Here is a 16,689-nt window from a genome sequence, read left to right on the forward strand (position 1 = left end):
CCACGCAGACAGTGAACACAGACTACCAATATAAAGGCATTAAAGCAGTATATATCACAGAGGACTAAATACCTTGCAACCAAGAATTTTAGGGAAGATTGTTTTAAAAACTGACTCCATATTAAAAAGCACAAAGATATGATTTCAAAGGAGAGTCAAGAACACTTAAAAACCCTACTTATTACTCATTCATTTCATTCAGTCCTAATTAAATTGTTCAGATTGAAATGTCTATTACAACTGCTTAAAAACATATAGATTCTCTGTAAAAACAACTCAAAGCTAAACCACTATGCTCATTAGGAACAGTAACACTTTATTTTAAAAAGAGCATAGTTATTTTTCTGAATTTGCCCAAAAGTATTCCTTGTTTTCTTTCCAAAAATATTCATCCTCATAAATCTCCTGGAAATATAAACAAAGAATGGGAAATATTGTGGGAGTCTGCTACATACAGCCACAAGCCAGGCCAAACAACTCAACAGCCATCCTGCTGTTATTTACTGATCACAACAGGACTACGCAGCACTTAGCTGGCAAACAGAAAAGAGAACAGCATCCTTAGAACATACTGACTTATATATGGGCATATCCTGAACCCCATTAAATTTAGAAGGGCCCATCTATGCTGAAGTCACTTCAGGAGAGATCTAGAAGAAATGATGTAAAAGCTGTAGAGTACATAGCACTCATGTCTGAAACACTGCCCTTTTTACATGTTGCTATGTTAACCTACTGTACCATCATATTTAGGAATGAGAGTATTTAAGTGTATATAAAATGTCGATATTAAAAAAAAAAAACAACAACAATACGCAAAATACAGTAAGTATTACATCTTCAGGACAGACTAGACTACCCAGCAGCAGTCCAGTCCTAAGCAGCAAATTCAGCAGGGCTCTGAGCCTGGACTATTCTTTCTGAGACCACAGAACTCGTCTCCTGAAAGAGGTATTAGAAAAGTGGAGCAATGCAGAGAACATCACTGTTACCACATGTCAAGTTTTGCCTGGAAGAGAAGGCAGAGGTAATGCTCATTACTTGCATGCAACACTGTTGTTATGCAATGAGACTCTTTCTAGACCCGGGCTGGTCTCTCCACACATTGTTGTGTGCCCATACCAGCTTTGGGACCTCTGCACATCCCTTCATTGTGTGCTATTGCTTAATGCTTTGTGCTTTCTCAAGGCCACGGGGATGAGGGGAAAACAGAAAGACAAGAAATGCCACTTTTACTTGCAAACTGCAACGCTGTCCAAAGCAGAGCTGACTCAAGGCTCTTCCACAAGCCTGTGCAGAACTGAATTTTTGCCACCCAAAAGAGGAGAGCTCAGGGCTCCTTCACTTTGACCCCAGGATGGAGTTAAGAGGAAAAGGAGCTGGATGGTACAGGCAAGGGAGGGCCTCCCAGGTGCCCTACCTGCCACAGATAGGCCTGGCTGCATTAGAGGAAACTCACTGGTGCTAGACACTGGCATCCCATCAGGAGCAACTGCTGCCCATAATGCTTCAGCTCCTTCCCTTAAGAGCAGCAGCAGCCTCCAGCCTAGCCATCTAAGACTCTGGCACAGGCCTAGAAACAAAGTTGTCCCAAACATACCTTTTTCCATATTGAGACAGACGCTTTTAAGGTGTTGATGCAGTACATTACAGCTTCAAGGGATTCTGCTCTGTGTGGAGAGGAGACTGAAATAATTACACTTGCTTCAGTTATTGGAACCACACTAGGGAGAGAAGAGGAACAACAGCAGCTTTAGCTAATGCTTAACATCAAGAGCACCCAAAAGTTGTGGCCATGTCATGTCAGTATTCTGGCCACATGTTCTCCTGACTCATTCATACTGAGCAAGTGTCAAGCCATGTCCAAAAGATTATATACTTTTTAAAAGAAAGAAAACCACAACCAAAATCAGTACCAGATGTGAGAATTCCATGCTTTAGAATAAACAAACCCACCAGCCATAGGCTTTTTTCTTCTATTCTTTTTTTTTTTTTTAAATAAAGTCTATGGAATTAAGAGGAGAAAATTGCTAACTTGTAATAATGCATAGGAAACTCACTGGAAGCTGGCTTAATAATGAACAATAACAAGTCAGGAACAGCCAGTTCTTATCTGAAAACCTGAGAAGTCATCTCAGTTTGCACAAGAATTTGTGAAAGAAGAAATTAAGTGCCTCAAACTATGCAGATTTTACAATGAAACTTAAATTTTGACAAATTTTGATTTGAAATTATGAAGTTTTTCCTGTTTGGTGTGTTGTTTTTTCCAAACTTAGTTAATAGAAGTAGCACAAGGTTTTGGTTTACTCCTCACAAGGGTAGTATTCCCAAAAGCTGCCTCCCAACCCTCCCTCTACAGTAAGACTCCTCTGGCAAACAGCTCAGAGGAAAAAAATCTAAGCTTAAATGCTTTGATCTGCCCTTGAGAGAACTGCACTCTCTGTTGACTATAGAGGAAATCTAAGGAAACTACCCCTCAGAGCTAGTATTACCCTTTGCGATCACCTCCTAAGTTCCTTCTGCTGAGAGAAAAGGAAACAAGCATTTGCAACACACTCTGCAAATCCTGCTAGTTTCAGTGAGAAATCTGATGAACAGTGAAGGGTCAAGAGTATGTCAGACACTAGTATTCCATGTTTTAAACCCACCAGACTCAAGGAACAACAGGAGGTTCTCCTACAAGTATGGCTGGCAATTACCATGCCTCTCCTCCTCCCCACAGTCTAAGCTTTCAGGTTCCCTATGGCATAATTTAACTTAAATCTGACAATAAGAAACCAACATTCTCTGGCACCTCAATGAACGAGAAAAGAAAAAACAAAGTGGTGCCAACTTAATGTCTTCAAAAAAAGGCAAAAAAACAACAGCATCCCCTTCCCAGCAATGAGATCTCAATCCCTTCTCTCCACTTTCAAACCATCACACCAGCATCAAGGTTCCTGCAGTCTAAATATGGATTCCAGCAAACACTACCAAAACACACATTTTGAAAAAGACTATTTCTGAAACTTAGCTGTGCAGCAAGAGCTTGATCCTGCAGCCAGCTTTACTGTATTACAGTTTATATAGACTCCTGCACATCCTGCAACTATGTAAGCACAACCATGCACCAGACAAGGATTAATATTCCACTTGCAGAAGGATGTGGTCTGGCCATACATACCCAAGTCTATGGTGCACTGCAATATGTTTGACTGATGGCCATTTCTGTCTAACATCTCTGCAGATTTTCTTTATTTTGGTCTCTGCCATTGAAGTATACACTTCATACTCTAAGTGAATAACTTTTTTCCCTTCAAAATTATTTCTCATAGTACCTAAACACAAATGAGTTATCAACCAAAAGCACCAATAAATACTGAGTAAAACCCAGGATCTCCCACTATGGCCAAGGTCAGCACTGTGCAAACATAAATGACCTCCTCTAATCATGGCTGTGTAAAAAGATTCTTTGAACAAGAGAAATCTATAATATACAAGGAAGAATTTAGTCTACAGATTGCATTACTTGTGTAATGTGCAATCTGTAATGCCCAAGGCTGGGACATCTTCTGTGGTAACTGCTAAGGTGCTATTATTGCATTTGCCCGTGCAATGTTTAAGTGCTCAGTATTTAGGAGCCCAGTGGCACTAAGGTTTGAGCACAAACGGGTTTCAAGATCTGTACCATGTACATTAAGCAACAGGACAGAGCCATCAGCCTTGACCTTCACCAGCCCATGGGTAAAATAGTACTTTGCTTTCAACCAAGGTCTGAGTTGCAGCAGCTTTCATACAGGTGTGGACCTGTGGTTTGCACAGCCACAACTTCCCACCTTGAATAAGCTGTGTCCAAGGGGATGGGAGAATAGCTCCTAAGCAGTCCTGTACTCCAGAGCTGCTGTTCTGTTCAGCCTAGGATAGCCACACCAGCAGGGAAGCTTCTCACCACTTTGTCCCAATGCAACTGTTTAAGAGCTGCCATGGTCTTGTTCTAAATAATTCAGAATGTGTTTTCTAAACATCCTGGGTTCAGTCCAGGAATTTATTTATTTGAGAAACACGAGTTTGGGGTGTGGACAATCTAGGTTCCATTTATTAGACTATTAATACACCCAGAGATCCAGCTCAGAAACATTAACCTCACCAATGAACAGAGACACTGCCCCACAGTATGGTGAAATGACCAGCTCTGACTTCATCTACAGAGAGCTTTACAGACTTGAGCTGGATAAAATCTTTTGGCACATCTTCGCTTACACCTATAGCTCACTAGAAAGGCTGAAACCAAACAGACTCTGTTGTTGGTTTTGGCAATACTAGCATTTGCCAACTGCCTTTTATTCAGTGCTGATGACCCAATTTATTCAGAAAACATGCACCATCTACTTACCCCAAGAGACCAGTCTCCATGGCAAATTCACTTCTCAGCAGACTTGCTGAGAGAATATTAACTGCAAATATCAAGTGATGACCTGTTTTTTAATGCATACGGGTTCCTTCCTGGTAGGAAAGTCTGGTCCAGTAGGATGAAACTAGAACTAGAGCAAGGCCCCAGTTTAACAGTACAATCAACCAGCATGGACCACTGTGCTAGTAAATCTGTAATAAGATTGTCAGCCCCTCCTATCTTATCCTGAAATCAAACACAGTTTAAAACAGAGATTTCTGATGAACACAGATTAGGGTTCTAATCCTAAAGTTTAATATGCTCTCCAGGACATTCAGGTCCTCATACTATCAGTCTATTTCAGTGACACAGGAGACACTTCTAATTTCTCTGAGTAGAAACCAGTCATCAGTTCATCTAAGAATGAGGAGGAAAAAAAAGTATTTTGAGCAGCAGCAATGGAACAAGCTGCAGTAAATACATGCACTGGCACTTGAAAGCATGTAAAGAAATTAAGCTATTCTAATGACACCTGTTCCTTTGACAGCAACAAAAAAAAATTATTTTTTTTAAGCAGCAGTCAATTCTCTTTCTGTATCATCTTTTTTGTTAAAAAGTGGCAGGAGGTTTTTCATTATTATCTTATTTAGGCAAGCTGCATATCTAATGACAGCCAGAAACAACTACTAAAGAATAACAAGACCTAAAACCCAAATTCAAAACAATGCTTGACCTCACTGGCAATTTTCTTCCATTTACTACATATGTGTTAATCATTTATTGGTGCACCACCTTATAGTTTTTGGTCAGCACAATGGTTCTCTCCAGCAGGAAACACAAGTTATGCTCTCTCAAAAGAGTACTGTGGGTGGAGGGAAAGAATTGCAATCACATCTCTGATCCTAAACAAAAAAAAGATTATAAGAAGATTATACAGAATTCATGAGATATTTTAGCACAGGATGACACTCCATAGGAAACTAAACAAGAAGTGATACCTACTTAACAGAGCTTGGACAGATTCAGCCTCCACTAATTGGTGTGATGATGGCAACCTTGTCTCCAGGCTGCAGGACCAGGAGCTGATCTCCAAGCAGCACATACTCCTGCCGAACAGCAAAAACCACTTGATCCCAGATGATAAGAAGCCTGAGGGGGATTGGCAGGAGCACAAATAGGTTTCTAAATAGAGTGTTTGCATTTAACCATGAGATTTCATTAAACAACAAACTGGTGCACAGTCTAGGGCAGCTGAGGTAAATACCACTGAGACTTACACAACTTTGCTTCCAATATACTTTCAAAAATATGACAAACACCCACCTCCTACTCTTGGATTTTCTTGTTGCAGCTAAGGAGAAACCAACTCAGTATAATTTTCAGAAGTCGGGAATTGGATTTGTCATAGGCCTTTATAAACTATATCAGAACCAACCAATGTATATCAGACCCACTTTAAAAGCTTCTAACAAAGAAGTAGGTAACTCAAGAGGATACCAACTTTCCGATTTGAGATTAGAAGGAAATGTTCCCCTGATTCAGTATGGCTGGACTGAACAGCAATTTTCTTACACAGCAAGAAGTGTTGTGGGATGCTGTTCGTGAGATCTCATGAAGATTCGGTGGTCAAAGAGCTGCTCTTGTTGTGTAGCCTCACAGTTTATGAGGCTTTGGGTCTTTTGTACTTAACAGGTCTGAAATTTGCTATTGATAAGGAGTAGCAACAGAGCTAAGAGAGCAGATATGGTTTTCTGGCAGACCTTCTATATATTTTTTTGGTCTTCACATCTGTGAGATGTTGTTGTGAGAGTCCATAGCTCTGGATACCACGAGGCAGGGAGTTGCTTTCACGACTAAGTGCAATCGCACAGTGAATATGAGGGCAACACCAGTAAGACAGCAGAAAAAGAGTGCCAACATTTTACTTTAGAAGATGCAGGCGTGATAAACTGTTATTGTTCGAGACTACAAGATCTGGCATAGACAGCAGAGAGCTGTATTGCCTAGAAACAAGCAAGCACGCCAAAAGGGTACAGGTAAAAATCATCTTATTTCCTACCAGCCAGACAGACAAAAGCAGGCAAGGCACAGGCTGAACAAAACACAGTAGCGCTGACTCAGAGGGCAGACTGAAGGGAGGGACTGTATGAAAGTAAAGCAAACAACTGAGGAAATGAGCACAACTATGTAACTGAAGTGCCCATTAGAAGGATGGTTTCCAATTAGTCATTTGCAAGTTAATTCATTGGGGAAAATGGGTGGAACAGAAGAGCATTGTCAAGTACATTCAAGCTGCAGTTTGAATATCCATTAGCAATGTGAATAGAAGTCTGTGGTCAGTGCTCTACAATTATGTTGAGTTTTTCCATAAAAGCTAGGAACAGAAGCATTTTCCAAGGTGGCCGCTGTGAAGTAACTGCGCATACAATACATACTGCTCCAAGTCATCATTCATAAAAGGACAAAGTTGACAAACTGTGGCAAAGTAACCAAAGGTGCTGCTGCTTCTGACACCAAGTAATAGGCTGCAAAGTAAAATATACTCATTCCTTACTGCCTCCCCCAAAACACACTTGGTCTCATTCTGTGTGAGGAAAAGGCCCCTGGTCTAACATTTGGTTAGAGCTTCTCATTTGGAAACAGCTGCCATTGCTAAATAGTTGGGTTTTTTCATAGCCTTTGAGAGTAGATCTAATAAAGAAGGGTGGTGCCTAAAGGAAGACTTTGGCACCAAAGTCCAAACTCCAGTGCATTCAGCACTAAATCCTGAGGACCTCAATCTCTGTTATGCCTTACTTTTTTTTTCTTTTTTCCCTTTTTTTCCCAAATGGTGTTGCACCTTTGTCAATCAGACTCATTCTTGATAAGACTGAGCACATTCCCTCACCTGAGGGGGAACCTTCTGCTGACACCCCCAAAGAGCACCAGTGCTGCAGGTGTCCTTACAGCACACACCTAGCACACTCTCAGGACCAGACCCTATAAAATGCAACCAACAACACTTTTTTTTTTCCAAAACAGAGGAGGTTGAAAGCAGCTGAGCCTATTTCCTATGTTAAGGGTTGAATGGCTAGAAGCCCATGGCAGGGCTTCAGTTCCCTTCTTGACCTGCCTTCCAGAGGGTGCCATAAGCTCAGACTAATGACTAACAGTATAGTTAAAGATAAGTGATCAAAACCACCTGCACATTATCATGAATTTCTTATTTATTGCCCTGGCTGTACTAGATCCCTTCTTGACACATTTCTCCACAGGTACTAATACAGCTCAGGTGTTCTGTTTTGACATGCAGTAGAGTTACCACACTGTGGCCCTCCTGGACAATGGGCCACAAATCTTAAACTACCCATCATGTGCAACTTTTAGGTAAGTTTATTGGACCTAGTCTTTCCTAGCATATACATAAAGCTATAGGATTTGCAATTGGCCAAAACACAAAATGCTTGCTGCAGGTTACAAGAACAAGGTAACTTCACTGTTTTTATGGTCCTAAAGTACCAATACATGTTTCAGCTCAACTGAATTTTTATTTTCTTTAAAAAAAACAAAACATGTTAAACTTTGTGCACCTCAGCAGTAACTTTCCTTGATACCTCAGATGAATCTTAACAATCTCCTCCCAGAGCTGCAGAGAGGTGATCTGCTGTGGCACCGAGAGGGTCTCAGAGCACAGCCCCACCAGGAGGAACAAACGCTGTTCAGGGGAGCAGGGGCCTACTGAAGAAAAAACGCTATTGCACATTAACTTCTCTGAAAATAACAAAACAAACGAAACCAAACCAGCATGAGGAAAAGCTTTCCCTGGCTTCTTTTTTTTTTTTTTTATGCCTACAAGCTCTGTCACGTTCTTTATGCTCTGGTTGTCAGCAGGAGAGCTGGGAGAGAGGGGTGCAAGTCAGTGCGGATCCGTGCCACACTCCAGCCGTCCAGACCTCGCCCGCCGTGCTCGCACGGCGCTTCTATCCGCCGACCGCCAGCACCCCGCCGAAGAGAAGGACTGAGGCACCGCCCCCCGAAGACCCGCCTCGCCTCTAACCGGAGCCTACTCCCCACAGGCACCGCCGAGCCGGTATCAGCGGCACTTACCTGGCAACGCATGGAGCCGCGGTCTCCGGGCGGGCTGCCCTCCGTCGCGGGCTCCCAGCAGCGCCTGCGCCCGGACGAGAAGCGTCAGGCCCGGACCGCCCCCTGCGGTCTGGGCCGGGAGCGCGGCACAGCCCCGCTCCGGAGCTGTCAGGCCTGACTAGGCCGGGCCGGTCCTAGCGGTGTGGCGCAGCCCCGCTCCGGGGCCCTTCCCCCGCCGTGAAACCAGGTGTTAAGCACGGGTGGATAACGGAGGCGTGAGACGGCCCTCGGAGGTGGTAGGGGAGCATGAAGTGGGAGACCGAGGCTTTGCCCCCCAAACACAGCCTGTAGTTTTGGGAACACCACCTTAAAAGGTAGATTTTCAAATAGTCCCAGCAATGGATGGGGATTGCAAATGATTGCAGACGTTACACGTCCACTGCCTTGCACACACTATACATCCACCACACATACACATAATAGGTATGCATAACATGTAAAAGCCAAAGATCCATCAAAATGCTGATACAGGATTTCTGGGGTAGGTCCTGTTTTAGTGCAGATTGCCATGGCATGATGTCACCTGTCTTCCTGTGGACAACTGTATGCCTTCAGCAATTGCACACATGGAAAAATAGCACCACGGAAGAATGCTAGCTAACTTCATGCAGTTTGGCACTGGGGAGAAGAGGAAAGCAGAGTGGGGTATGTGACAGGTGCTGCAGAGACACCCACAGCAATTGTTCTGCAGGACACAACTGGGCCCCGAAACCACGTCATCGTGGGTGGCCAGGGTTATTTCTGTGCTGTTTACCAGGCAACACTTGTAACCTCACAACAGCAAAACAGTAGCTCCTCCTGTCATGCTAACCAGAGGGAACTCTGGAATCGTTATCAGCAACATGGAGTTTGTGGTATGTAAATGAGCACTTGTGATTTGGGCAGGTAGTCAGGTGGAAAACATCCATCCTAGCTAGATGCAACAAAAAAAATGCCCTCAAAAGAACTGCTATCCAGTCATTTCAAAGTTGAGAAGGGAACCAGACCTTTCTATGTAATAATTCTTGCCTCTGAGATACAAAGACAGGGACAATTGATACAGAATGTAAGATCTATACTTTTGCATCAAAAGTTCAGCCTGTGACTTTAACTCTCAGTGGAGAGAAACTGCGGACTTGCTTAGAGATTCTTTGAAACGGTATCTCTGTACTGTAAGATTAACAAACCTTGAACAAGCTCTTTAAATCACAGCCTGAAACCGGCAGACACCAAGGTCAGAAGAACTAGGAGCATCATCACCCAAGATAAGTTCAGAGAAACTAGTTAGGACTAGCACATATTGGAGCAAAGCTGTGATAAGCTGCTCAGTGAGCCAACTCATGACTATATATGGGAAAAGGATCTGGAGTTCATGGAAAGGACACTGAAAGACCCCTCTACAAAGACCACTAGGGACCCCCAAGGACCACCGACCCAAATCACCGAGCATGTGCAACTGGGGAGAGGATATGTAAATAAATTCTGGGGATTCATTATCGTAAAACCACCTTTTCCAAGAAATATGATTAATATGTATATTTCTGTCCTACATAAATTGTATGTCTTTGGTTGTGAGGCATGCACGTTAGGTGGAAGTATCCCCTGTGCATCCGGCACCATAAATAAAGAATGCCTGCTTTCTAAAGCTCCAAAATGAGTCTTAGACAGTTTCCGTAAGCCGTAATTTTTGGTATCACAATGGCACAGTTTTCTACTGTGTGATGAAAGTTAAAGTGATAAAGTTTTTCAAAAAATGTGCAATAGAAATACTATTACTTCCATGGAGCATGTATTTTGTACCAGTTATCCAGTATACCATGTCTTAATCCTCTGCTGCGAGGAACAAATGAGTTATTTTTTAAAACTGTATTCTTTTGTTTGTGAATGATTACTGTTACAAATTGAACTTTCCTCAAGATAGTATGTGTCAAGTGAATAAAATGATTGTGGGTTTTTTTCCTCTGGGCTGTGTAATTTTGGATTTATACATCTTAAATGAAATAGATCACTTTGACAAGGTGTGTATGACCCAGCCAGTAGCTAGCAAGTGGCTGGCACATTTTTCCAGCGCAAAAGATGTGCCACATGTATCTGTCCTTAGAGTCAAGTGGGTGAGTGCCGGGCTTAGCTGGAGCAAATTAGCCTCTCAGCCCAGAAAACAGTGAGCTCTCAAAGATTTATCCCTAGATTTAGCGTTGAATTTAGAGTTAGGTCCACTATGGAATAAGGAGAGAAGAGTTACTGCCAGCGAGTTCTAGATTTTCTTTATTTGAGCTCCAACTAATGACTCACCTAAGCCAATTCTTGAGTATTTTTCAAAGGATAGGTCAGTCTTCAGCCCTGTGTTGTGTGAGTTAGTTAAAGGCAGAATTTGGGCCTAGAAGGCACAGGAATAGAGTAGGATTTGTGAGTCATAATCAATTAACTGTGTTCTAGAACCAATAAAAAGAGGTTAAAAGTTCTTAAGAAACCAAAGCAGGAATTAAGCTGAGGTGTAATATGAATGTCCAAAACAAAAACTCTCCCTAAATACTTCTTAATTCTGGAGGTCTTTTTTCCCAGGAACACCAGCCTCAGAAACAGAGCTGTGACTACTATGCTTCTTGGTTTGCAAGAATGAGTTTTCTTCAGATTGCTATTTTATTGTTTGGCTTGTTTTGTGGATTTTTGGGAGAGTACAGGTACCTACATAAAATGAACTGAGAGGAGAAATGTTCATACAGCTCTAGAGAAGGTATGTGAGCTCTGTAGAGACTGGGATTTCAAAACCATCTCTTCTCTATGATTCCTATAAGCTAGCTCCACATGATTTTCCCTTAACATATTTTCTGGTTTGGATCCTTCTTTCGGGCACCATTTTCTTCTTGCAGCTTTTGGTTTGGAGTGTAATTGTGAGTAGCTGCAACATATAACATCTAGTTCTAAGTGTTATTTATTGAGCCTAATATTTTGAATTAAATCTTGTCCTAAGCCATGGTGTATTGGGTTTGCATGGCAAGGTTTTGGGAGCGGGGGGGCTACAGGGATGGCTTCTGTGAGAAGCTGCTAGAAGCTTCCCCTGTGTCCCATAGAGCCAATGCCAGCTGGCTCCAAGATGGGCCAGCCGGCTCCAAGATGGACCCACCGCTGGCCAAGGCAGAGCCAATCAGCATCGGTGGTGGCAGCACCTCTGTGATAACATATTTAAGAAGGGGAAAAAAAAAAACCCCACCTGCACAACTGCAGCTGCAGAGAGGAGTGAGAATATGTGAGAACAACTCTGCAGACACCAAGGTCAGTGAAGAAGGAGGGGGAGGAGGTGCTCCAAGCACCAGAGCAGAGATTCCCCTGCAGCCCGTGGTGAAGACCATGGTGAGGCATGTTGTCCCCCTGCAGCCCATGGAGGTCCACAGTGGAGCAGATATCCACCTGCAGCCCATGGAGGACCCCAAGCAGAGCAGGTGGATGCCTGAAGGAGGCTGTGACCCCGTGGGAACCCCATGCTGGAGCAGGCTCCTGGCAGGACCTTGTGGACCCATGGAGAGAGAGGAGTCCATGCTGGAGCAGGTTTTCTGGCAGGACTTGTGACCCCGTGGAAGGGACCCACACTGGAGCCATTCATGAAGAACTATAGCCCATGGGAAGGACTCGCGTTGGAGAAGTTCATGGACGACTGTCTCCCATGGGAGGGACCCCATGCTGGAGCACGGGAAGAGCGTGAGGAGGAAGGAGCAGCAGAGACAACGTGTGATGAACTGACTGCAACCCCCATTCCCTGTCCCCCTGTGCCACTCGGGGGAGGAGGAGGTAGAGAAAATGGGGAGTGAAGTTGAGCCCGGGAAGAAGGGAGGGGCGGGGGGAAGGTGTTTTAAGATTTAGTTTTTATTTCTCATTTTCCTACTCTGATTTAACTGGTAATAAATTAAACTGATTTCCCCAAGTCGAGTCTGTTTTGCCCATGACAGTAATTGCTGAGTGATCTCTCCCTGTCCTTATCTTGACCCACGAGCCTTTCATTATATTTTCTCTCCCCTGTCCAGTTGAGGAGGGGAGTGATAGAGCAGCTTTGGTGGGCACCTAGCATCCAGCCAGGGTCAACCCACCACATGTGGCCTTTGCTTTAGTTAACAAGTGTGTATGCATCTTCCCACACCCATATGTATATTAGCATCTTAGATGATATTTCTTTTGAAAGTCTTTAATTTTAAAAGCTGTGATGAAGCCCTCCAAATCAGACATTTCCTATTCCACTTTCCAACCTTTCTTTGTTTTAATAATGTTTAATACTGAAAAAGTGCAAATCTTACTGTACAGAATTCCCTTACACCACCAAAATAGAATGTGGATTATGAGAAATTCAGTTCTAATAATACCGAGAGGCAAATGGTGAGGAACTGTTATTCCTATTAATTTATTTCTTACCTGCCAGCAGCATACTTTGAACTTGAAGATCTAGCTTGAGTATACCCAGGCACTAAGCTTACAGTCTAAGGCACTGATTCTGCAGTGTGCTGTTGGTTCTCTCCATTCAATGCAAAGTCAATGAAACTTAAGTAGGTACACTAGTCTGCTAGTCTTAAGCTATTTTTGTAATAACTTACTACAAGAATTGGTACAAAACATAACTGCATGCACTGGGAAAACCAGAGAGGAATGAACTGGAGACATATTATTAATCTTTATTTCTTTTTACCAATGATTTATTTAATGTCACTGCAGCAAAAGTGACTCTTTAGGACTGCACAAGATTGTGATTGTCTAAGCTCTAGTAGATTTTCTGTTTCCTTCTGTTTTCATTTTAGACCTTTTCTCAGGACTATTTGGTATAAATTATGAGTTAGTGCTCTGAAGTTCAGATATATATTTAGGAAGTCTTCAGAGAACTTCTTTTACTGCAGTTTTACTGTTGTGATGAATTTAGTTATGTTGGTGCATCTATGTTATACACCGGAGATATAGATATTGATGCATAATGATGTATTCAGAAGAACAGACACAATCCCTTTACTTCGAGCTTCTGAAATAACCAGGAAAAAAAAAAAAACCCATGATCTGGAATAACCCTTCATTACCTGTTTGCACCCTTCATTTGTCTTGGGTGACCAGCCAGATCTAAAGTCAATTTACCTCCTGCTACTGAGTTCATTTAAAAGAAAACAAAGCTGTTTGTAATAACCTACTGTCACAACCCAAACTGGGCTGCCCAGAGAGGATCGTGGAGGTTCTATGATTCCCTTGGGCTAAATTAAGGTGAAACAACACCAAATGATCAATTAAACACTTTATTGACGGTAAACACCAACCTGAACTTGGAAAGCATAACAGTAGGCAACCTGAACCAGGAAAGCGCAACGATAAGCAACATGGGTTCTAATCCAAATACTTATAAGAGGAAAGGAAAAGGAAGAAAGAGGAGAGAGAGAGATATCACCACCCTTGGATCCCACGATGTCGATGAAAAACATGGCAGTCCTCCAGCGGTGAGTACGCTGCTCTCGGAGCGCAGGGCCTCCAGGTGGCAGGAGCAGGAGCATGGAGTCCTCCAATGGTTGGGGTGCACATGTGGCTCCTCGAAGTTGTGTCTTTTATAGGCCAGTCCCCGCCTCTAGTCTCGTCCCCCTTGAGGCTTGTTCCAGAATGTTCTCCATCTTCTGCGCAGGCGCCACTGTGGGGGGGTGGTCGCGAGGGGTCTTTTGGGTGGTCGTGAGCCCCTTCCACACATGAAATCTGCATGACCTTTGGCCATCAGAGGGCGGAACTGCACATCCTCTGACAGGCCTCCCGGCTCCATGCCAACTCCACACCAATCGGCTTCTCACCTGTGGTGCTATGCAGACCCCAATTTATCACTGTGGAGACCTTAAATTGACTCTATGCAGACCTTAACTTGTCCGACACAATGTTTGAGACATTAACTCTTTCAGTCTCTCATACCTACAAGCATCCAAAAGTGGGTCAGGTATAAGAGATATGTCACCATGAATTCCAGTCACTCCCCTGAATTCAGGTCTGAATTTGGCCTCATGCATGTCAATGCTGGTAACAATCTGGAAAACATTTCCTTCCTGTTTTGGGAGGAAAGAGAGCTGTTCCTTGAGTTTCCATTGTGGAAGAATGGGGAGAAAAAAGTGAAAATATGAATCTGTCTGAGGCACTATGACCTCTAGGATTCCTGTGTGTGAGGTATATGTGGCTGTTTGACCAATGTCTTTAACATTCCCCTTGGCACTCTTTGAAATTGTTTATTACAAAACAGATGGTGCAGTAGTTACTTCTTGAAAGGCTAGAAGAGCATGATCACATCTGGGATTAATTTTTAGGTCCCTAAACCAATAGATCACCCAGTTTTAGGAGGGCCTTCCAATATAAATGCATTGCACAATTACAGAGAAAGAATACACAGCTTTAAGGCAGAGTATAAGCAGTCTGGAACTATAATTCATAGGCATACAACTCTTTCTGTTCAACTGTCTCATTTACAGGCAAGTCTTTTCTACAAAAATTTATTTTTATTTTCATTGAGCAACAACAGTAAGTGAAATATGTAATTTCTTAAATGAGATTTAAAAAATCCATAAATTTTTATTTTTTTGTAAAGTATTTTCCTTTTCTGTTGACTGCTACAGTATTCCTAAAGAGATGACCTCTTTCATTTTCATACTGTCCTTTGCCCCAAAGGATAGCTAAAGATTATATTAAACCAGCATGCACACAGCATCATCCAAATAAAACTAGCTGTGGAGTTTTGGATTATCATTAAGCAGTATAACACATGCTCTGAAGAATGATGGGAAAGGGCATTAGGGCATTCAGTGATGATGCTAAGGTAAAAGCTTTCTGCAGTCTTTGATACCAAGGCAAAGCACAAGCTTTATCCCAAAGAACCTCATATTTCAAAGTGCCTGGTACTGAACTACCTGGCTAATATTTGATCTGGATAATCTAAATACTTAAAATATCAAATGTGTTATCTGTCATTATGGAAAAAAATTGTAATGTCAAAAATGCATTACTTCCTGCAAAGACCTCAAATTCTTTTAAGAAAGTAGTTGTAAGGGCAAAGAATTTTGAATGCTATCAAATCTACAAGTCATGTCTCTGATATTATGTTTAAAAAGATACAAATTCTCATCTGTAGTATTTTGCTTGGCTTGTATACTCTTCTGTCCTTCTTTTGTAGAGCACCTAGCACAGGGAGATATGGAACACCTGAAGATACATAATACAGTGTTAGTTTATATTCCCAGATTAAATTGTTGGCCCTCTAATTATCATAATGTGTAAGAATTTGAAACATTGCACAGGTAAGAAACATTTCACAATATGGATTTGATGAAGCCAATGGGATTCCACAGGAGTTAAATCTGATCTGTGGGTGGCTGATGAAAATAAAACCAACCTCTTTACCCACCAGTTCAGAATCTGAGTTTAGAAACTTGTCATATCAGATTACACATTGCAGATACTCTACCTATCAATTCTTTATAATCATTGTAGCTGCTTTGCTCAGCTTGAAAATTGAAGTTTTGCTGAAGTTTTTACAGTGTTTCAGATCAGTAGCTTTACCTACTTCTGGAAGCGCACACAGCACAATCATGATAGGATATCCTACAAATGGCAATCTAGCTTAGTTTTAGATTCTGATTGCATCGCATGGTTAATTCTTTCAATATCAGTAAAAGTATTCCAGGTTTTTTGCCTTCAATCTTTTCTTTATGCTTTAGATGTAAAGGTTATATAGTTGATTCTGTAGAATGCTGGGCTTGTATTTAAACATCCTGATTAATTCTACACCTAAAGTTTAGCGGTTTTGAGTAATAGGGTCAAAAGTGCATATGCTTTTATAAGCACTCCAAAGAGACAGTGGCACAAGATATTCTTCACAGATGAATCCTATTGCAGGCAATTAGACACTAGGGGTAGATCTGCATTGACCCTAGCTGGGGGGTTGGCTGCAGCTTGCAACATGCCATGTTCCCATACCTACCTCCTTGCCATCTACATAGGAGCATTGCTGACAGTCTGCAGATGATCATCATCATCATACAGTCAATATATAAAACTGAATCAGTATTCTTATTGGAAGTGTTGTATGCTTTTCACTCATCTGTTTCGCACATTTCCAGAAAAACATGGCTAGATCCTGACTGATAATGTCTTCCACTCAGATTGATCAAACTGGAATTATTTCCACCAGCCTATATGCACTGTGCATATTCAACTCTTCTCTGTGCTGG

At 42.2% G+C, this 16,689-nt stretch overlaps 1 protein-coding gene across 1 annotated transcript in view; it reads right to left on the reverse strand.

Moving 5' to 3' along the window:
- Positions 1 to 336: 336 nt before the first annotated feature.
- The window catches only part of LOC104026395 (molybdopterin synthase catalytic subunit), a 119,458-nt gene continuing 103,105 nt past the window's right edge, over positions 337 to 16,689 (reverse strand). The window contains 5 exon segments of the mRNA XM_075725538.1: positions 337 to 405; positions 1,601 to 1,724; positions 3,164 to 3,317; positions 4,127 to 4,176; positions 4,178 to 4,241. Of these exon segments, the coding sequence (XP_075581653.1) occupies positions 337 to 405; positions 1,601 to 1,724; positions 3,164 to 3,317; positions 4,127 to 4,176; positions 4,178 to 4,241 (461 nt within the window).

This window comes from Pelecanus crispus, chromosome W (assembly GCF_030463565.1).
Source record: "Pelecanus crispus isolate bPelCri1 chromosome W, bPelCri1.pri, whole genome shotgun sequence".
NCBI lineage: Eukaryota > Metazoa > Chordata > Aves > Pelecaniformes > Pelecanidae > Pelecanus > Pelecanus crispus.